At 40.6% G+C, this 23,681-nt stretch overlaps 1 protein-coding gene across 2 annotated transcripts in view; it reads right to left on the reverse strand.

The window, feature by feature from the left end:
• The window catches only part of NRG3 (neuregulin 3), a 417,558-nt gene extending 401,325 nt beyond the window's left edge, over positions 1–16,233 (reverse strand). The window contains exon 1 of one of the 2 annotated variants that reach the window (XM_061449929.1): positions 14,532–16,233. In XM_061449929.1, the coding sequence (XP_061305913.1) occupies positions 14,532–15,225 (694 nt within the window). In that variant the 5' untranslated portion in view covers positions 15,226–16,233. The remainder of the gene's footprint in view (positions 1–14,531) is intronic. The other variant, XM_061449919.1, reaches the window with a different exon arrangement.
• Positions 16,234–23,681: the final 7,448 nt, after the last annotated feature.

Raw genomic sequence — 23,681 nt, forward strand, 5'->3', positions numbered from 1 at the left:
ATCATCTAAAAATCACACTTTCTGTGATGCATTTCACAGTGACTATGCATACCAGTTACGCAATCAACTGCTTGTCTCTATAAAAAGTCGGTCATTTGGTAGAGCTTCACATGGGTTACAGAGAAAGCATCTGGGACTTTAGAGAACTACGGCTGTTGTTTTTTTTCTTTGAAAAAGGCATTTGATACTTCTACCTGTTTAAATTCTTACTAAGCAATGGCCTTGAAATCCCTGGCAGTTCTGAAAAAGGCATTTGATACTTCTACCTGTTTAAATGTAAATTCTTACTAAGCAATGGCCTTGAAATCCCTGGCAGTTCAGTTCCCACAATATGACTTCACTTACTGAAGAACAGACACTTCTCAAATGAAGACTTCTGAAGGGAAATTCTAACCACTGACACCTCTTTCATGAAGCTCAAAAAAATACTAGAGGCAAGCAGAACTGTTTGGGATACCAGGAATCTACCTACATTAGCCATTTGCTTCATACTAGAGTAAATATAGGGTCACTGAGGAGGTCTTTAGTTCTCCAAGATTAGTGCAGTAGTTGTTTAGGTTACAAATGCTGCCTTAGTTGACAGAATGGATAAATATTACCTTACTTCAACATTTTATCTCACAAACTTAATACTTCATTTTTTAAACAGTTTCCTTTTAAGACCTGAAGCTTACAGTGCGGGTTTCTTTACAAATGACTTACGTCATTAACAAAGCTTCACTTGTGAGACCCCAAGAAAACGCAGAGGCAAGGCAACAACTTCAAGCCAAGACATCCCCCCCCCCCAAAAAAAAAGAAAAAATTAACTGATCCTAATGCTTCTCTGACTTCCAACAGAGCACCCTGCCACACGATCACAACTGAAATATGTTCAGCCTGGAGAAGATGCGTGAAGACCTCATAGCAGCCTTCCAGTATCTGAAGGGGGGCTATAGCAATGCTGAAGAGGGACTCTTCATCAGGGACTGTAATGATAGGACAAGGGGTAATGGGTTCAAACTTGAACAGGGGAAGTTTAGGTTAGATATAAGGAAGAAGCTCTTTACTGTAAGCGTGGTGAGGAACTGGAACAGGCTGCCCAAGGAAGTTGCAAATGCTCCGTCCCTGGCACTGTTCAAGGCCAGGCTGGACAGAGCCTTGGGTGACATGGTTTAGTGTGTGGTGTCTCTGCCCATGGCAGGGGCGTCGGAAATAGATGATCTTATGGTCCTTTCCAACCTTAATTATTCTATGATTCTATGCAGAATATAAAAGCCCTGTCAAAAACCTTCTACACAGATACCAGCCCACCATTCAGTAAAATGGATGTCTGGGCACAGCTGTGGCAGACATTGTGTTTGACTGGGTCCCACATCAGGCCACATGCAGAGCTTTCACTGACTTCCAAAGTAACAAATGATGGTCCACAGGCTTAGTCCATTACTATTAAAATTAACATAGCTTTAGTAGTACTTCAGCAGGGGCAGGATCAGGCCCAGACAGACTACTACCTGTAGTAAACTCCATGATTGCCTGGTGGAAAAGACATCCCACCTTAGATGGTGCATATGGTATACTTGGGTCATAAATAGGATGCAGAGCCCAAGGTAGCTGTTAATAGTAAAAATCCATTTGTTTATTACTCCTCCTTGTTTTCAATCCATTTCATTATCCTACTTGCAACCAAAATACTCCCAGCTCTCCACTCCATACAGCATATTATGCCACTTAACGACAATTAAATGGCCTAAAGGCATTAAAAAAAAGCTATTACCAAAACATGTTTTCAAACAGCAGAATAAACCATTTCATATAGGCTCTGAAATTCATAATAAGTGCACCTTCAATGTGAATGTCTCTGTTGGAGTCATACATCTAGGTGTTAACATAATATTAATCTTCAATAATAACTACTGATACTAAACCTTCCTCCAGACTACTAAGATGATCTGAATACGTGAGAATTTTAAGATGATAAACAGTTTCTCACCCACCTTTGTTAAGTTTCTCTGATACAGGTATTGTTTTTAGACCCTAAACCTAACAAGCAGGATAAATAAGCAAATAGGACAACACTTAGCGAGGTTCGCACTTACTTATTTATACTTCAAAGCTAAGCACATCAGTTCAAGTTATGAAAAACATTTTCAGTTAATTAAAAAAAAACATACCTAAACCTTTGAGGGTGTTAGAATTCTACCACTGGAAAGAGGCTGAAAAGCGAAAAGGAAATCAGTTACCTCACCAAAGAGACAAAGTATTGGCCAGTTTTTCTCCTGTTGTATTGATCTATTGTAATACCTCTCCTACAAACCTTGTCTCACTCTCCAATTGAGATCTGCTGTAATAAATACATTATTATTGTTGAAGAGATTTTTCTTAAGAGATCAGCATAGCTGCATTTAATAAAAGTCAGCTATGAGCAAATGCAGAACAACAGACAAAGCTAAGCAAGTCACTCCTTTGTAATTGTTTATTTTAAGCATTACCTAGAGCCCACTTATTCTCACTTATCTCACTGGTTTTGGATTTGGCTAAGGATCCCACCTACTCAGAGAGCATTTTGACTCTATCTATAGAAGACTACCTCATACTGAAAGTGTTTCTTCCTTTTGATGTGAGATATGGCAACAATAACACTTCAGTTCTAAAATATAACAAGACAGCAATATAAAACATAGTAGTTACTAAAATTCCTAGTGACAGCTGACTATAAAATTAAGTTTAAAAGATTTAAATGGGGTTGTCATAATGGCAGGTTTTGGCCTAACGTATCCTGAATTCAAACCTCATTCAACTCACTGCAGGACAAAAACTAAAGACTTATGAACTAGAGTAACTGGCTTGTTAGGGTGTCTCACATACAGCCCCATTACTCAGAGACATATCTTGGCTATATTTGGAGATGTGCTTTTAAATCATCTAAAAAAAGAATAAAAGCTTCCATTCCTTCCTCTTTAATTCTAAAATCTAATATATATCACTGACAGAAAATTACTGAAAATGATCTCACAACCAATAGCACATTCAAGGATATCAGGTACTTTCTGAAATTTAAAATAAGACTTGTGAAGTGTATTTCCTTATTATTTTTTGAACATTCGTTGTAACACACCTCTCACTTCTCATCTGTGCCTCTTTACCATGAGACTTCTTATTCCGCAAATAAGAAAACCTGAGTTTAAGGAGAAGTGATGGTCCTGGTCTCTTAACTTCCAGTAACCAATGATCTGTGGTCTGTTATTTTCACTGAGGTTTGAATACCTCTGGGGGATGAACTGCAGTCTAATAAGCAAGCCAAAATTCTGAAAATTAAGTTATTCTGTAACAGCTGTCTATTATAACAGTTCTACACTAAAGTCACCTTTCTTTTGGTGAAAGTGGAACAACAAGGTAATTTCCTTCAATTGTAACAAAGGGCAGAGCTCCAAAGATTAAGTGCAGTACAGTACTGTGCCAAAGGCTGAGCACTGTCTTCACACAAAGTATCTCGATCTATGCACTATAAGATACACTTTTCACTACCTAGTGAGAAAAGTTATTTTGCCCTGTAATGTAGGAAATCATAAAGTAACTAACAAAGACATGAAATAACACTGAATCTCTGGTACTACATTTTGGGTTTAAGGTTTGTTGGGGTTTTTTTACATCAATTTGTTTTCCATAACTACTACTAAAATTGCACATCACGTACATTTAATCTAATATCCTCATATGCCCTTTATTTCTGTTTTGATTACTCCAACCTTTGTTTATGCAGAGCTGAACTGAACTTACAAGCTTTTAATTACCTCTTGCCAATGCAGAGGTGGACCAAAATCTGGTGATAATTAGAACAGCTTCATTACATTTGGACTCTATATTCTTTAATAAGCTTTAATTATTAATTCTCATGTAAAACATTCAGTCTAGTGCCTGTCTGTGGTTTACTCTGCTACTTGCTGTGATTCTTACAGAATTGCAGAGCAGCCTACAGTTCCCACTGAATACCCAGTTACACATGAGTTCCTCAGTTTGTAATTCTATTCCATTACACAAAATATACTAGATTTATTTTTAAGTAGTATTTGTTAATGGAAAAGTTCAAAAGTCTATGCTGCCATATAGATTGGATTCATAGACAGAATTACAAACCTGGAAAAAAAATGTTAGAATGTAAAGGGATGGTTGAAAAATAATCTCTAAATAATTCAAACGCATTGAATTATATCTAATTAATTTTACAGTATCTTCTTAAAAGCATTTCAAAAAATAAGCTCCCTAATAAACCTACACTGCTTTTAAATAGACAAAATTCTCACAGTATGCAAATGAAACATAACACAAAAATCATTAATCCTCTTATCACCTAGCATACCTCACCCTCACTGCAGGACTCTACCCTACCTATTATAATCTATTTATACTAAGGACTTTTAGCCTATGTCTGCCTACTAGCAGCCAGGATCACTGTTAAATTCAGGGATAAATGTATTTTAATCATTATCCAACTTGAATAAATACCTGCTCATGTTTCCAAAATATGCACCACAAACAAACAAGGAATGAGGAGTAGCTCCTCAAACTGTGCTTGATTTAGGGTACTCCACTGGTAGCTGGCTTCAGTGGTAGCTGGCTACACATCTCCTACATCCGCCAAGTAACAGAGGACAGCTTTTCAAGTGTATGTAAACACAAGGTGTAATCAAGCTTTGTAGTGTAGCCGATTACTAAAATTCGGCAGATGCAAGCAATCTCTTTAATCTCCTGTAAGATAACAATTACAATATCAGACTCTTCTTCCCCTCTTAAACGTATCACACACTAACATTTCAGATTCTTATCTTCAGATTAAATCCAGCCATCAAAGACCTAAAACCTGTAAGAATTCCCTACTGCAGGCAGATATTTCTGAAACCAATTTAAAACATTAAGTTACTATTCTTGCTTTCCATTTAGGAGTAAGTAAGCCTTTGTAATGAATGTGCTCCAGATACAAAAAGGTATTGGCAGCACTTCTTTCCCTCTGTGCTTTTTCAGAGAACAAGTCAAGATAGTTAATGCTGACAGAGCCAAGGCAAAGGCTGTGTCTTACCAGATCAGGCCAAACGGTGCTGAAGAGCTCCTTGCGCAGAAGTGCAGGATGGGTACAGCTCATGCCGTATTCTCCACTGCCCATCCACCACCTTTCTTCTCTAAGGCAAGGTGACAGCAGTTACCAAGTGGCAAATGTTCACTTTCCCGTTACAAATGAGCCTTCGAACCTATGATTCTGAAACTATTCTGTGAATTTTCTGTGTTGCTTTTATTATCATTATGAGCATCAATGTCATCATCTTCACAGCTCAGAAGGTAATTAGATGAGGCAAAGGTATAACCTCCTAACAGAACAGCTTTGGCAGGAAGAGTATCTGTGTGCACTATGAAAACCTGCTGCAGAAGTATACAATCTCAGTTTAGTAGCAGGCTGTATCATTGCTTTGAGATAATCGATGAATTTAAAATTGTGAATGCTATAAACCCCGAAAAAGCATTCAATTAATATTTTCAGCTGTTCAATACTACAATTTAGAAATTGTTTTAGCTTGCAACTTTCTCACTAACATTTTTGATTGATTGAAACAGATTATAATCAACATTATTACACTGAGCACGGTCTTTATAAATAAGCAACTAACCCTCTGAAATGCATGGTATGCCCTATTAACATGTTATGAAATAAAGATGGAAATCTAAAAGTAAAAGAAACCCAAACTGTTTAAGGAAAAAGTCACTGTTGTCTGTATTTCTGTGTGGCATTTAGGCTTTTTAGGGTTTTGTGGTACTTTTTTTTTTTTTAAAGAAAAAAAAAAGATTGAACTTTTAACACTATGACCCCTAAGTAGCTGGGACAGATTTCAGGCTAAAGACTAATGTAGTTTAGCTACTTATGAAATAACTACAAAAGAATCTCTACCCTTCTAAATCAGGAGCCCTGACACTCATCAGAAACCAGAATAATCCCCTCCATTAAGTTCCTGAACCCGCTGTCCACTGAACCCTAGCAGTACAAAATCTTAATATTTGATACTCCTAAATGGCAGGAAAATCACCACCATTTCAGTACAGGTTATCTCTAGGCTTAAAGCAAAACCCCTGCTCCCGTTTTGTACATTCACCAAGAGATTGAAAAAGAAAATTAATTTCTTCTCCACACCCCTTTGGAAGATAGTTAATAGATTTATTTATTTTTTTTTTTTTAGTAAATATTACGCTATCAATCCCAAGTCAAAACTTCTGGGACAGCATTTAATGATAACCCTCTGACCACTTTTATTGTAATTCACCAGGGAGAGAGGAAACAAATATTCCCTACATCTTTTTTTTATATTCAACAGTATCTGTCTGACACTGGGAAGGTTAGCCAGCTACAACACTCAGCCGCTCTGAGCATATTATGTATTAATAATTTTATTATGTATTAAAGTGGGAGACAAAAGTAAACATTACCGTTGCACAACGCAGCACAATTTTGCGGGTTAGCAACACTTTCTGATGCAAGGGTTTGTTTTTTTTTTGCTTTGTTAAAATAGAGGGTGCATTTAGAAGCAGTACAGTAACTGCAGGTTAGATTGTACATTTTCTACTTTCCTTGCCAACCACATTAGGAGAAAAAAAAAAAAACCTTGTCACTGCAGTAAAAACAGGCCACCAAAGCCCTTCCAAGAGAATACCCCCATCTTATCTCAAATGCTTGCTTTACGAATTCTGACATCAGTGAGAATAATCAGATCTGGAAAAAAGGCTATTTGTTATTAATACTAATTTAATGGTTTGCTGTTACACAGTGCTATAGCCCCTCTATCTGGTAACAACCAGCAATCAAGGCACAGCTCCTACTGAACTAGGATCTTGAACTTTAACAGCAATAATGCTGTGAAGTGAATAATGTGAGAATAATTTCATAATTTCTATTTCAGAAAATAACTAAATCTTAAAACACAACTTGCCATCTCTAACATTTTAGGAAATATTTTCTATCTATAAGCTTTAGGAAAAAGCACTGACATACATCTAGCTGAGGAATACAGAGAAAACCTGTACAAAACTGGAAGTATTATTTTCTGGAACAGTTAAAAAAAAACATGTAAGGAAATAGTTTAAAAGTGATGTGCAAAATAATTCATGACCCACGGGACCTGTGACAGTCTACAGCTAAGCAATTATAGTCCCCCAGAACAGAAAGATTTTACCACATAACTTATTTTGGGCAAAGAACAGACATGACAATGGTGTATTTTTCAAGACAGTGTTAAACACACACACACACACACACACACACACACACACAAAGAAAATGCAATACTGGAATCTCAGTTCCACTAAGTACATTGAAATAATGCTGGCAACTTTAAAGCTGATGTACACTTATTTACACAGGCATTCTGAAAGCATTTGTACTGCCATCTAAGACACAGTAATAATCACACAGATGTTCACAAAAATTGACCCCGATTCTGCAGACGCATAACTCTAAAAAGAGAAAAGGCATCACTGGCACACTCTAAATTGGGCCTATAAGTTTGTAAAAGTTGTCCATAAAGCAATCTCATTATAAAAACCAAAGACTCTAAACTACTTAATTCAGCATAGCTTCTATATGGAATACTATCAAGATGGTTTTCCCTCAATTCTTTGCTAAGAAGGTTATGCCTCAGTGCAAAATGCCTCAGTGAAAGGTCTTTTCATACAGATTAAAATAGGAATTCATTTTTCCACAAAGAGCAACCAATACACTACCAATATATATACATTACTAATGTGTATCTTCCCTGTAAAATGCAAATGGGACACAACTGTAGGTCCCTTAGAATTGCCAAGAGATTAATTCAAATCTTAAAAAGAAAAGCCATAAAAACAAATACTAACAGGAAGAAGACGTTAAAGCAAAAACAGGAGACTTTGCAAGTTATTGAGCCTATTTTACAGTGATTAAAGCAGGAATTTCTTCTGGTATTTCAGCCCAAAGATTTTCATTCTTTCACCCAGTTATGATTTTATTGGACTCTCCATTCTACCCGAGCTCTTCCCAAAGGTTTAGTTCTTGCAGAAATACAAAAATCAAACTACTCCAAGGAAAAAAACATAAATAAATCTGTTACTAAACATGGTATGAAGTGAATTCTCTTTGAATAGTATCAGGAGTAGCATGTTGTAAAAAGGACAGAATCCTCCTATTTACATGCTACACAACTTTGGAAATGCAAAATATTGCCCTCGGAGGACAGAAATGATGGAATACTGGAAGAATTTTCTAGAGTTTACTTATTTTATCTACAGTTTTAAATACTGCTAGAGCAGTATTGAGTAGGGTGATCAAGTTTCAGAAACAAACATTTTAATAGCTAGCAATAAGCATTTAGTATATGTATTTTTCCCTACTACTATCACCAAATTTCACCAGAAAGACTTCATCCTATCAGGTATTTCTTCTGCAAAAAGGGCACTAAAATTTATAAATGCAGCTGCTATTTTAATTTTCCTTGTGAGTGCTTTGTTTATTTTTCTCCTCTTGAATGCATTTTACCAAGGGGCCCCAGAAACGTGCGTGACAAAAAGTAAAAACCTACTCAAAAAGCACTTGTCCACCTAGACGCATTCACTTCCTCTGTGTGTTACTTAGAAGCCATTTGAATGCTCATCCTCTCCCTTGTCCTGGTCAAAAGTGCCCTCACTTGGCAAGCCTATCTCCTCAGCCCTCACAGGGAGTTACTTTTCTTCACTGAAGATGTGCTTTACTCAATGGAGTGACTTGAGATTAGGTATGAAGGGGAAGGTTTATGGAAGCAGGTTTATGGAATAATAAAAATATGGAAGCAGGTTTAAGAGGTGTCCGCCTTTGAAATTTAGATCTGAGCAATGAGGAAACACAGCACCAGTTCTGATCTGAAGCACAGCACCTTATTAAATGACGCTTCTAACCCTCATCATAATTGGTCCAAGAACCAAGACCCTCAGAGTAAGAAATCATCTCCATTACACAAAGCATCATGGTGATGTTCCTGACTGAGTTATGTCTACACTTGTAATGAAAAAAGAAAAAAAGAAACACAAACCCTAAGCTTAATAGTAACAGTGACAATGAATCCCCTGCACACAGCAGAACCTGAAACAGACTTCCAAATTAAAAAAAAAAAAAAAAAAACACTTTAACTCGGCATTCAGTCTAGTTCGCTGCTATTAAACCTCCAGGTTTCTTTTCCGGACTACACTGCAAGGACAAGCACTGCAACCAAAGCAGCTGTCTTGATTAGCAAACACTGATCCTGAGATTACTACAGTCTTTGAGGTCCTGATCCTCCTCAAAAACAAGTACTGTGCAAATGCACAAATACCTGCCTGAATTTTGTGTGCACAAGCGCACACACACGCACGCGCACGCGCACACACACACACACACACACACACACACACACACACACGGTGTTAAGACCGGAGCATTGCAAACTTGTTCGAACCACACAGAATCTCAAGAAAGGAATCACCAGGCTCAGAAACATATAAAAGTCTCCGCAAATGCATTTATTTGTGGCCAGGTGGTCCTACACAATTTTACTAGGCACTTTTCCTTGTGCTTCCAAGCAAGTCATGGAGAAATCAGCAAAAGCCAAACATTAGTATGTTTTAGGTACTTCCTGAAAGTTACATCAGCTATCAAATTTAAAGTCAAAGCCAAATCCATACCAATCATGTATTTACTGGGCTTTGCAGGAGATTTCAAAGCATTGAGTCAGATGACAAATGTACTGCAACACTAGACACAATACTGTAGATAGAGACAGGTCTTTTGCTTTAATTTTTAATTTCCATTTTCTGTGGGTTTAGACAAACCACTGACATCACTTCAGTATAATACTCTGCAATGAATCAATACTTTAATAACGGTATTCTGTTGTCAACATATAATATATCACATAACGTTGTATAGATGCTAAAAAAAAAAATTATAAATAAAATGCAAGACTTGGCTTTTACTGGTGATCACAAGTTAAACTGATGTAATGAGAATCCTTATAACCTCCAAAAAAGTTTTCTTCTGGGTTAAAAGGCAGCATGGAGTAATTTCAGCAACATTCCTTCCTCTCATCATACCAGTGCTGTGAAAGCTCTCCTAGGTCAGGGATTCCAATAAACACTTAATTAAGCAGAACAGAAAGGAAATATATCTGAACAGAATCAATGTATGTATCTGTGAGTGGGCCTCACTTAAACATTCCACTTCCTTATGAACTCAGTGATAACTGTGCTAGTCCCTAACTACAAAGAGGATTATATATGGGAAATGGTATTAAGTCCAGTGTCATCCAACTTAATTGAAAAATATGAAACAAAATATAGCTGTAATATATGAATAAAATAAAATTAAATTACAATAACTTCCACTTCAGTGGTGTGACTACAATTCTGTATTTCATCTTGACAGTACCCTTCAAGTATTTAAGATGGTAAACATAAACCTAATCATGTCTGTGGTACATTGACTCATGATATGTGAATAGAAAGTAAGTGGGAATGAGGAAAAAGCAAATGCTTTTTGAACTCCCAGTTGTTCGCTTCAGTATGTTTTTCTCCTAATTCAACAACTTTTGTTCTATTACAGATTGATAAATAACTGACATATTAATCTTAGTCGATGCTAAAGGCATGTGCTTTACAGTCATACATGCTCCCCTTGATTTCAATGACAGCTCATGATCATAATGTGAAGTATTCACAGATACATGTCATTTGTTGGCAGAATGTTTTAGAGCTCTAGGAAGAGGAGGTCTGGTTTTACTATGGTTTGGCACCTCCCACAACACCCTCCAGTTGGTGAAAACCCCGCAGTTCCATCTAAGTGTCATCCTTAATGTGAAAAAGATATTTGAGTCAGTGCAAAATAAAACAAACAGCTTTTACCAAAATGTCAGTGTTGGTAACAATTCATCTGCCAGAAGCTTGTTACTTAAACCTATGCCATGCATATCAAACAGACAGAGGCATGACTAGGATAAACGACTGGACCAGAAAACCTTTCACAGGAAACCAAAGAATACTCAGGCTGCAATCCGGAGTCATAAAAAAAGGTCACAACTGGACTTCACAAGATACACTGATTAAGAGTTCTGCAACGTCTCTTTCCTTCGTTACCACGCATTAGTCAAGCCCCACCTGCCTGACCTCAGTTCTCTGCATTAGCCTTTGGTCATACGAACACAAGAGAAACCGCAGGGCTATTTCATAGCTGAATTCACACAGGAATTCTTATAAGTACAGTATCTCAATTTAAAGATAATATTACTGAAGAACCCAGAACACCATGAAAAATGCATATTGGAAAAATCAGGGCATGACTCTTCAGAAATGAAGCCAATGGCTTGATAAAAATAAAACCTCACTGGTGTGTTCCAGTCACTTGGTTGATTTTTCTGATCTACAGACTGGACTATCTTTTTAAATCAATGACTGAATTTTACGTTGAGCACTGGATAAAGAGGCTCGTGCCGAAAAGCCACAGTCCATGCATGATCACGACAAACACAGGCAGGCACAAAAGACAGAGAGAGATCTGATGAGTAACTGGCGTTTGCTTAGTCAGAACCTGAAGGATCTTCATCAAGAACTTTCAAAACAGCTAACAGATAGCTTGACTTTGAGTGAAACACAACCAAGAATTATTGTCATTATGTACACCCACAAAAAAAGAGAGATTTCACAACATCTTCTCAGATGAATGCACACACAGAGAAAAGGCTTTACCAACATTTGCTTCAGGTGGGCAATCATCCGGCTTTATAAAAAAATAGCTCCCGATTTGCCTTCCACTTTCCTAAGTCATATTTTGAGCCCATTCTAACGTGTTAAAACAATTAAACAAACTACAACATGAACCAGTATACATAAAGACAGCTGCTTCCTTTCTCAAAAGCTGTGAAATGCTAAATAACCTATGACTCCTGCCCACGTATGTGCCTTGCCAAGCCAGAGGATCACACAAGGGTGTGCACTATTTTGAAAGCTGGGTGTAAGATTTGTCATGTCAGATTTGTATTCACATGTTACAATGGAATCCATGACTTTCATTTCAACAGCAGCTGGAGCAGTGGGCACAGAAGGAACATGCAGCTCAACCTGGGAAATGAGGATGAATTTGGTTTAAAAAAAAATCCTTCTTCCTAAGAGCTGATAGTGGCTGATGCAGATACTTGTTTTGGGGTCACACCATGTCAGCATCTTATGGCAGAAAGATTGCATTTCTTCTCCCCCTCCCCTCCAGTGGATACTGCAGCCTCAGAGAATTTTACATATATCCTCAGAGATGCTTATATGTATCAGAAAAGTACAGCTGTAGGGTTTAAAAAAATATTCCACATGCCCTACAAATTCAAACCCTTTTTTATGTAATCTATTTAATCTTCCATTAATGATAATCTCTGCTACCAATGTGCCCAAACAGGGTCAATTTCTGCTGGATTTGCACTTCTTGTATTTCATCCTATAACTGAGCTGTATTTAATGAGGCAAAACACCCTGCTGTAAAACGTATTAGCAGTCTCCCTAAAACAAATAATGGTTACAAGACTCTGCAACTGCCAGGAACATTTCAAGATTCTGGGTTTTCTTCTTCCTTTGTATGTCTTGCATGGAGGAGAGTCCTGCCAGATGAACATTATTTATTAATCAGGATATTCTTGCCTAATGTGCCTTGCAAGGAGACAGCATAGAGGGGTGGAAATTGCTGTGGATTTCTCACACACCCCCAAAAAGACAACCATGACATGGGGAGAAAAGGATAGATTGGAAGAGAGCATTTATACCCCAAGAGATCCTACCTGACAAGGCCAGGCAGCATTTCAAACTCACACAGGTCACAGCAGTCTGAAACACCACATAACATGTCTGGTTCACACAAGACTTGAAAACAGAGACACTGGTTGAGAATCAGGCTCCCTTTGCCTGTTTGTTTTTAAGTGCCCTACACAGCTCCCTACACCCAAGTGAAATGGGTAGGGTCCAACTCCACGTAAGTTTCCTTCTGGTAACTATTTGATTTCCTTGGGTTGTACCCACAGAGCAAACAGGCTCAGACACACCTGTAAAGGAAGGTTCTCTCTCAATTACTGTAGCAGACACTGGGGAAATGAGTTACTGCTTTGTTTGCTCTTCTGATTTAGTGATAGTTTTATTCGTAATCATTCCCAGCCATCCACCACCTGCACATCCACCCACACGTCCAATTTGCTGTTCTCCCGATTTTGTCAATTCACAAGATCAGCTCGCCCTGCATGTATTTCTAGCCTCAGGGCTCATCAGAAAATAGATTTAATGGACAAAATAAAGTTCAAATAACGCGCTAACAAAATCCTTGAGCTGAACAGCCATACATTAGCATGCAAAAGGGGAGCCATGGGCTGTAAAAGCAATTCAGGTGGTAGCATTCAATTGAATTGACGTTTGTACCAGAAGCAACCAAGAGTTAATGGAGGACACATGGCTCCTCGTTTCCTCTACCGCATCCAAGAAAACGCAGAAGATGAGTATAATAACGGTATAATTGAGCATTTCACTAAACAGCATCACACATAAGCTCTTTTGGCACGGATTGCGTTTGTCCTAGATAACCTTTACGAGATGCTGAAAGTTGATGCACCCAAACCAAATGCATTTCAGATTCAGCCCGAATTCTTAGGTTTGTGCCTCGGAGGGTGGGAAGAGCCAGACACCGAGCATCAATCGACGAACTAGCCCCATCCCGTGCTTAAAAAACAAACAAAAAAAAAAAAAACCAAGAACAAAGAAAAAAAAACCACAAAAAAAAAAATATCAGTCAATTACAGCAAGACAGTGCGGTGTCTACACACAGGAGCCGCAAGACCGTTTGACGGCGTCTGCATATTCGTGGTGAGCCCTGGGCTCCTTCCCCGTAGACCTGGCAGAGGCTCTTTCAGGAGCCTAGTGCTGGGACGGAGGGCGCATCCTTCTAGAGCCCTCTCTCAAATCTCTTTCGAGGGAGACGACTGTGTGGAAAGTCAAACTCCCTCACGGACACAGAGGCACCGGCACAGCACCTCCCTTGGACTGCTCTCCCCCACCGCCCCTTCCGGAGCCGCCGGTGCCCGGGAGGTCGTCAACTGTCCCTCTCGCCGAGACAGCTACCAACGTATCTCAGATACCCTCAGCAGACCAGCCTTTAAGAAGAGAGTGGGGTCTGCACCTTGCCTAAAAAACACAGTGAAATCTAGTCCCCGCTCAAATGGCTGCTCCTGCCTCACCATCCATCACATCACAACGGCGAGGAACTTGCCGGTGGAGAAGGGGGCGCAAGCGGGGAAAGGGGCGCAAGCGGGGTAGGGAGAAAAGAACCGCCAACTTCGGAGCAATTCGGCCTCCCGCAGGGCGGGAGCCGCACGTCTCGCGGAGACGCGCTGGCAGCAACCTCCGCCCGAGGCATCGCCCTAACCCCGCCGACACTGAGCAAACACCGGGTTTTGACGGGGACTCGCAAACGGGTGGGGCGGGCGCCCCGAGGGCGCGGGGCGGCGGACTGTACTTACGGATTTTTGGGGTCGTGCTGGCCTCCGGTGTGGTGGTGGTTGACTCCTGAAAGGGAGACAAGGTCCAGGACGGCGCCGAGTCGTGGACATAGATCTTGTAGGAGGAGGTAGCGTGTGCCGCAGTGGGCCATGCGGGCAGCGGCGGGGTGCTGGGGGCGGCGGGCGGCGGCCGAGCGCCGCGGCCGACTGTGCCGGGGGAACCGCTGGCGGGCGGCGCCGTGTGGGGCGCGGCGGGGTGCCGAGCTGCGGTGGGCCGCGGGCCGCCCCGCGCTGGTCCGCGGGTGCCGGGAGGTCGCGGGGGGGCCCGGCTCATCGTGGTGAGGCGGGGGCTGACGCGGCTAGGTGGCCGCGGCGTGGCGGCGGCGGTAGTCTCCGCGCCGCGGGGCGGGGTGGTGGGCTTGGAGAGGAAGAAGGGGTCCTGCCCCACGCCCTTGGCGTCCATCAGCTCGGTGGGGACGTACTCCTTGACGGAGCCCACCACGATCCACTTGAGCAGCATGAGGCTGAGCCCCAGGCCGATGAAGCCGATGAAGAGAGGCACCACGCACAGCCACGTCTGCTGCCGGTTCCAGACGATGCAGTCGCTGCAGCGCAGCTCCCGCGGCGGACCCCCGGCCCCATCCCCGCCCGGGCCCCCCGCCGCCGCCGCCTCTGCCGCTCCGGGCGCCGCGGCGCCGGCAGCCCCCTCGCTCATTCTAGGGGCCGTCCGCAGCGCCGCCGCGGCCCCGGGGCATCAGCGCGCCGCGGCTGCCGGCGGCATGCGGCGGAGGGGGGCGGAGGGGAGGGCGGCGCGGGCGGCGGGAGCGCCCCGCTCAGTCACGCCGCCAGCACGGCATGCTCCGCGCAGCCTCCCGCGGCCGCGGAGTCACCGGTACGGCCGCGCCATCCGCCGAGTGCCCTCCTCTTGCGCTGCTCGCTTCAGCCTCTTCGGTCGCAGAGGCTTTCTTTCCTCTCTTTGCTTTTTTTTTTTTTGTTGTTTGGTTGTTGGTGGTTTTTTTTTTTCCAGGTGATAAGTCGCAAGAATCAGCCTCCTGGGTTTTTATTTTTTTTTTATCCCAACCGTGCGGCTCCGGCAGCGGGCAGGCACATTCCTTCACATTCACGCTCCTTCTCGTCTCTCTTCTTTTTTCTCTCCCCTTGGGGCTGGGGGATCTTTTCTTTCCGTCTTTCCTTGCTTCCCTCCGCTCCCTCCCCCGCCCGCTCGGCTCCTACCTATGCCCGGCCGCGGCGCAGCAGCATCCCTCGGCTGCTCCGCGGGGAGGCGGCGGCGCGGCGTGGCGTAGCGCACTCGCTACTCCGCGGCCGGCGCCGGGCCAGGGAGGCCGATCCGCGGGCGGGGCCCGGGGCAGGAGGTACGGCTCCGCGCAGCTCCTCCGCGCCAGCACTAAGTCCGGCCCGGCGTCGAAACTCCGGCGAGGGTTCCCGGAAAAAAAAAAATTATAGAAAAAGATAATAAAAATCCACACACACGATAATGATAATAATAACAATAATAAGCATAAAAAAAAGAAGATGAAACCCTAGAGACGGGGCGACAGTGACCCAGTCGGCAAAAAATACGGATCCGGCAAATAAATAGACACGCAGAAGGCAGCTCCTGCCAAGCTTGCAGCTTCTGTTCAATTGTGTATTCCTATCGCAGCGCAAGGGAGGCAGGCTAGCGCGCAGAAAGTAAGGCACCTCCCACCAAAGCCTAATGGTGGTTTCTTAATGCGCACAAGATAAATAAATGATCCAGTCAAACCCCACGGGAGGATGTATGCTACGGCAAGTGGAGCCTAGGAAAGGAGGGAAGAGAAAAAAAGAAAGGGCGGGCGACGCCTGACCCCATCCTGTGGCCGCAGTGCCATGGGCTGCTGCTCAGTGCCAGACACACGGGGGGAGGGGCGGCGAGGGGTGTGCAGGTGCGTGCGGGAGGTGGAGAGCCCTTCCGAGAGGATTCCCTTCCAAAGACGAGGGCTCAGGATGAGAAGAGATTCTCCGGCTCTGGCGTTATCCGATAACTAAGCAGCATTTTGTTCTTGTTTTTGAAGGGGATTCCCTAACGGAAAAACAAAAACCAGCAGACACCTGCGACAAAAGGATGGGCCTTTTTAGCAGCCGGGGGGGGCGCAACTGATGGCACAGGCACGTGTTGAGATTCAGGTTTCAGGACGTTGAAACTACTCCAGCTTTTTTATCTACTCCAGAGTTGAACTCCAAGTTCAGCGTGGTCAACCACTGTCCATCTACTTACTGGATAAACATCTCAACAGCTAGATTGGTCACTGAAGGATTAACAGCAGTCTACCACAGGGTGGTCTTATCATCAGTTTCAAAATTTTAGAAAATTATCTATAAACTTATGTATGTACAGATGGTTTTAACCCATTTTTTTCTGAACTGTTTTCTCGGTGTAATTTCTTGCTACTGACACATTATTTCCTTTGCAATGTATTTAAAAGTATATTAATATTTATAAAGAGTAATTGAGCAGAAAAGTCAGAAACAAACTAGGAAATACATTTGTTCTGTATATACACAGGCAAATATAGAAAATTATTGCAGCTGAAACATATCTGCTTGATTTTTTCTTCAGAATGAATAATAATAGCATTTATAACATCAGGGTTACATTAAACAGACATCTAGATTATTGTCATTTCAAGCAATCCAACTGGAGTGTGGCACCTTCCCTAAGATAGGTCAATGCTAACAGCCATCTGGAAAATCTGTAGAAGTGTCTTATCAGGTCAGTGTACTATTCAAACACTTTGTCATAAAGAAAAGCACTTTAGCATTGGAAAACACAAATATCTGGGCTTCTACTCCTTTGACGAACAGGCAGAAAGATTAGGAGAGAGCATTTAGAAACAGTCGTATGAGTATTACCCAGTAAAGCAAACAAATGAACAAGACAAAGTCGTGAGAATCCAGGGAGACTTTGTTGCTAATTTTATGAAATCCAGGATTTCTTATGGAAATCTAGACTCACGTTCATTCAGTTGTGGGTGCCTGTTCTGCACTGTCATCGCCTTCGTTGCAAACTGTGACTACCTTTGTCCTGCCCTGGGCTATGTGTTGCACAAAGGTCCTTTAGCTCTTGCCTCTTCCACAACCATATTGTTGTTCACTAAGCTCAATATGAATCATGCTTTGTATTCATTCTCAAATAATTTGTACTTGCTTCCTGGAAAACACAACAAAAATGTTTTACAGCCCTCACAAAATAGCTTTTATTTTCCTCATGACTGTGTCCTAAAGTCTTTCAGTGTTTCATCTGTCTTCACCGTACTTCTTCTCCCGGTGAGATTTTCAAGCTGTCATCTCCTAAATTTTGTAATGGTTCTAATGGAAGACATCAGGATGTGATACCATTAAGATGCCTGAAGTATAGCCATTTCATTGTTTAATATTGAAAGACTTCCTGTATTATGAGTAAAGACTTTCAGGCTTCTTTTCTTACAATTTCCCATCCTTTCATTGAGGTTTGACAGACTGTTCTTGAAATTGATTGTGGGATGCTTTCAGTATGCCTTACTTAAGTGAATCACTTAAAAACAGGTATTATCCTGATAAGTTAATGAAGATCTTACTGTTGACTATTAGCCTCTTTGAAGAAAGTTCTTTGGTCTAAAAATTTGAAATGGCATAGAACTTGATACAGGAAGCTCAAAGCAGCTTTTCCTTAACCCCACAGTAAATGCAAATGTGTTTTAAATAGCTTATCCTTCAGTTAAAAATAAATAGATAAATAAATAAATAATAATGCCATGCACCTAGACACATAAGTGCAGGCAATGTATGGAAACCCCTTCCTGCAATAATTTACTCATGAGTTAAAATTCTATGATGTGTGAAAAACTCATTCTCTGAAAACTTCCAGATTATTTCTCTGTCCTCAAAAATTAATATTCAAATCATAATCAGTTTCTCAAATCAGCCCACTCTTGTTAAACTGAATCTGTTCAGTGCATTAATTCTAATTTACGTAGGTATTTGGTAAATTTCACTTGCATTTCTTCCTACTCATTCTGTATCATAGCCTAATTCTTTTATTTTTTCTGGAAATATGTTTATTGTGATCAGAAAGCATGTAGTTTATTTTTCTTGACTTTCCTTAATAATAATCAAAGAAATTTTTAGTATCTCCTTCAGGACATCTGTGACTAGGATGGAATAAATTTGTTTATCTACAGTGGAGTCTGTCGTGTTTTCTGAAGGACTGGTGATGCACACATACTGGATACGCTATAATTACATTACTGTGTAACAGTGGGGTTACATTTTGGCTGTGCAGTAGGTAATGTTTTTGTTACGAGGCTGCTGTTCCTGACCAGCTTCACACATGCCTCCATACAGCAGAACCATGTACACCAACATGGTCATCAAATAGTGAAACCTAATAAATCAGTTAAAGGAGTTAGATTTGTTTTAACTGTTATCATGGAATCAGTTCAATAACTATTCTCAAAATAGCCAAGAAAACAAATCTGAAATTGGGAAATAAGGTACTTTTGGAACCATGTCCATTTCAGGAACAAAACAATACGCCAGTGAGGTATTTATGTTCCAGTTCCATATACACACACAGTTAGAAGCCTTTCTTTCCTCCAAACTTTACAAAATTCCTGAAGACATTCGTTGTTAATTCATGTAAATATTGTCTGAACAACAAACCCTCTGCGGACACTTACTTTATGGTGCTATCAGCCACTGACAGTATAAACAGTCTCTCAAAACTGTGAGTTCCGCCAGCATTCACCTCATTTTTTAGGCAGTTGGATGTGGCAAACAAAACAGAAGTTCACAAACAAAGGATGCTGGAATTGGGGCTGGTTATATCAATTGGTGTTACAGTACTGGGGTATTTTCCCAAACTAGGGCACCTGAATATTCTTTACTTCATTCTTCGTCTTAGCTTTCATCTGCAGCTCAGCTACGACATACATGTCCCTTACGGTTGCTTCACAGTCAGGGAAAACCTTGCTCTTTGTCTGAGGACTGCATGTAACTATGTAACTCTATTCCTACTTCCATGTGAAACATAGCGTTCCACTCATCCCACTAACCAGTGCTCAGAACCAAAGTAGTCTTTCCCATTCCGATTGCTAAAATAGTAATTAGGCAAGACAAACAGACTCAGCTTTATTCAGCTGATGTTGTCAAGAGACTTGGGCTATGAATCTGTGAGTAATCTGTAGAGCCCGAAGTATTCCTCCTTTGATTTTTACACAATATCTGATGAATATTCCTGGTATGAAGAAGGAATAGTGCAAGTCACAAAAAGGGAGAAATCCACCACAAACACGTAGCAGCCATTTGAGGCATTGGCAAGCTACCAGTTAGCATTATGTCGGTCTTGGACAGGTGTGAGATGAATGACAATTAATTTCAGGATAAGGAGAAGAATCTTCTCTCTCTCACTGCAATATAAACTCTGTAACAATCACATGACTAAATTAATTGGATAAAATACACCTATTATTGCAAACAGTGAAGTATGCTGATTCCTCCTTAACAGTCAGCATGTCCTCAGTTTTTCCAGTCATGTGTAACCTATTTGCAAATTCCAGGGCTGCCACTAAATATTTAGAATTACACTTGAATGTATGGCAATGAATATATACAATTCAAATATTTATCTTTGCATGGTTTGCAATGATTAATTGAAATATGTCATCACATTAGCAAAAACTCCCACACCCCAAATCCTACAAAACATGTTTAAATCAGGAAATATCAGCAAACTGAAAACTTTTCTTAGTGGAAGTTTTATTAATAAGTAACTGAAATCCTAAAGGCCTGACTCACCTTTTATCAAGCCAAATTCTCAGTATTCTCCTCTTTTAGCTGACCATAAATTCTAAGGATTTCATTAGGAGAAATTCTGTTTGGCAAGAGTAAAATCAAAGTAATTTGTTAATTCTGATTTTAGTGGTATTGTATCAGTCCCTTAAGAACACAATAATGATTTCAGACTGGGAAATATAATGGCTAGTCTTAATAGTGCCCTTGCGACACACTGAAGTCACTGCAACATAACAGAAATGCATGTATTACTCTTCGAGCCCTCGTAACCCTCTTGAGATTTTTATCAGGAATTTAAATTTAGGATGCCAGAGGAAGAAATATTTGAAAGCAAATATGAAAAATGCCATCAAAAGAGCTTGCTCTGAAGCACCGTGGAGTCAGCAGAAATCTTTTGGTATGTTGCTCTCTATCTTGCACTAAGACCTAAATCAAAATTCAGATCTTTCCAAGATTTAGGACAAAATTATTACAAGAGCAAGTGAGAAAGTCTGTGAAGAAATCAGTCATCAGCAGACAAGGAAGTTAAAATTATTTACTATTATAACTCCCTTCCTTTTTATTTTTTTTCCTGAAAATCTACATTTTCAATCCCGATTTGTACACTTGATCCCAATTAATCAGGCAGAAGGGGAATATATGCTATATTTCAGAGTTTGGCAGCTTTTGTTTTTCTGTTCAAAATTGTTTACTGTCCCGTATAACTTCTGCCCAGTGCAGAGAACACAGCTGGTAGGTGTTGCTTGGTGCATTATGTGCCTGTGGATATTGTCACATGACATAAGGTTAGAGACAATGTGGAAATGCTTGCATTTTTAGCAGTCTGTCACACGGAGTAATGGACAAAGATCTAGATACCTTTAGTTCCGTTGTCCAGTGCAGAAGCTTTAGTCTTTGCAGAGAGGTGACAAAGAAATTGTTTCTTCAGTGATTTCCACATGGGGACAAAGAGGGTAAGTTATACACTCTCAAAACGTACCTGAGAGAAAGGAGAGTCCTGCTGTCCCCAGGAGTCCCGGGGACGGGCAGCAGCCTTCAGGTAATGGATGCTCCAGTAGTAGCTCTGCTACAGAGGTGCAGCCCTGGAAATTCCTCCAGTAACAGGTCTGAAGCATCTAACATATTCTTTCTGAGTTTCCCCTGGAAATTAACACAGAGACTGTCAAATTTAAGAAGAGCAAGAGGCATCCAGATGCTAAATTAGTTTCACCTATTTCAGTTTGAGATGAATGCTTTTTAAAATGGTAAATCTGCAAGGGTAACAATACAGGGCAAATAGTGCACCCCCAGATGACTTCAAACTAAGCCTTAAATCATTGTTTTCTCTAAGACTACTATTATTTACTCATATTGACTTTTCAGTCTTGATGGTAAATAAAATTACCTTCTGTCTCAGTCTTTAGATAAATAGTACATTTGTCATAGCTGTTACATTAGAGAGATTCTGTATTTAAATAAATGACTGCAATTATTTTGTAAAGTGATTGCACTGATCAAAGACAAATCAGGGCTACAGAAGCACCAGAAATCTATGTCAGACAGAGGAATAAAATAGTGGTGGAAAAAGAAGAACTTAAGATAAGTTTAACCCTCTCATGAAGCCCAAAGTGGATAGGAGCAGAGATAGATTGAAACTTTCTCATCAGTCCCAGCAATTAGATTACATCCAAAAGGACTGGCTTCTCTGCCAAGAATGACCAAATAAAAAACTGATCAAGCCAAATATTGCTGCCAATTTTAACACATGGAAAAACAGTGGCAAAAGAAACTGCTACAAGCAATTAATTTTGTGTAGATCCTAGAGAAATTAACTTGGAATTATGATTTTCTTCATAGTATTAGCATTTGTTTAGATATTTATTTTACAGAATGACTTATTGTAGTATAGACCAGGTGCCAAGACTGAATAAGCCGTTCCAGCTATGGATTTGCTTTTAAGTCTTGGATAAATTCTTTTATCACTATTTCCTTATATTCTGAACAATATTTTCCAAATTACTTTGTGGTTGTGAGTCCCATCATTTCGTTTTGGTAAAGCCCTGTAATGGTGTTTTTCATAGCTCTGTTATCAGTGTTTTGTTTGTGTTTGTGTGAGTTCAACCCAAAGGAGTGCTTCTTGTATTTGAAATGTCAAAATCAGCCATTGACTTTCAAACCTGTATGTGACAAATTTGGAAATTTGAAATTTGGAAAAATGGGGTTTATCTTGAATTGTTCAAAGACAGCAATGCAGAACAATGGTGACCCAGACTTTCCCTTCTGTAACAGGCTGTCTCTCCCATAGCCAGTGGAAGCTGGTCCCAAATGTTCCAAGACAGAATCTGCATCACAGAGGCCATGTTTCCATACCCTAATGCATCAGTTAAGCAGCATTTATTCCTGATATGACCTAACTGATATCAAATGTAAGGCAATTGCTCAGGAGAATTATATCACAAGTAATGAGTTCTATTAATATGGTATTGAATGTCAGGCACCTTCTACTTAGGAGGTTCACTGGCTTAGCAAGTATCTCTTTAAAAGCTGCCTTGAATGTCCAGAAGAGCAACAACAAGCCAAGGGGAGCAGTCTCCTTAGCGTTCCACACAATACAAAAGGAATGCATAGAAATAGTTTTGTGGTATCTGTCCTGAGAGTTATACTTGAATGACCCTTTGAAGTAGAAAAAGCCCACAGGATCTCATCATTCTCATAGCTTAATCAGGAAGAAAAGCTGGATCTTTCATCTTTAAAGCTTTGAGACATCCATGAAATCATTCACATTTTTCAAGGACTTCACCTCTTGGTGAATTTCAACTATGCAGAAAAAACACTTTTTTTTTCTTTTCCTTCAACACAGGAGTCAGAATAAACTGGTTTTTAGTACCCCTATGGAACTGCAAGGAACATTTCTATACTTAGCCTAAACCAGCATAAAGAATTATGAAAAATAAAGCAGATGAGAATTCTAGATATATCACTGTTGTGCATTTATATATGTATATATTTATGTATACTTACGTATACAAACATAAGTCTATGGGACCTAATAAGATGTATTCCAGGGTCCTGAGGGAACTGACTGATGTAGTTGCCAAGCCACTCTTCACAACATTTGAGAAGTCGTAGTAGTCAGGCTAAGTCCAGTTTTTCATCACCCTCATAGTAACAAATTTCTTCCCTATACCTATTCCAAATCTATTCTCTTTAGTTTAAAACTGTTCTGCCTTGTCCTATCACAACAGGCCCTGCTAAAAAGTTTGTTTGCATCTTTCTTATAAGCCCCCTTTAAGTACTGAAAGGCTGCAGTAATGTCTCCCCAGAGCCTGTCTTCACAGGAGAGGTGTTCCAGACCTCTGATGATCTTTGTGGCCCTCCTCT

The sequence above is a fragment of the Pezoporus flaviventris genome, unplaced genomic scaffold, assembly GCF_033815535.1.
Source record: "Pezoporus flaviventris isolate CSIRO_AGI_PZ_B2104156 unplaced genomic scaffold, CSIRO_AGI_Pfla_v1 ptg000001l, whole genome shotgun sequence".
Lineage (NCBI taxonomy): Eukaryota > Metazoa > Chordata > Aves > Psittaciformes > Psittacidae > Pezoporus > Pezoporus flaviventris.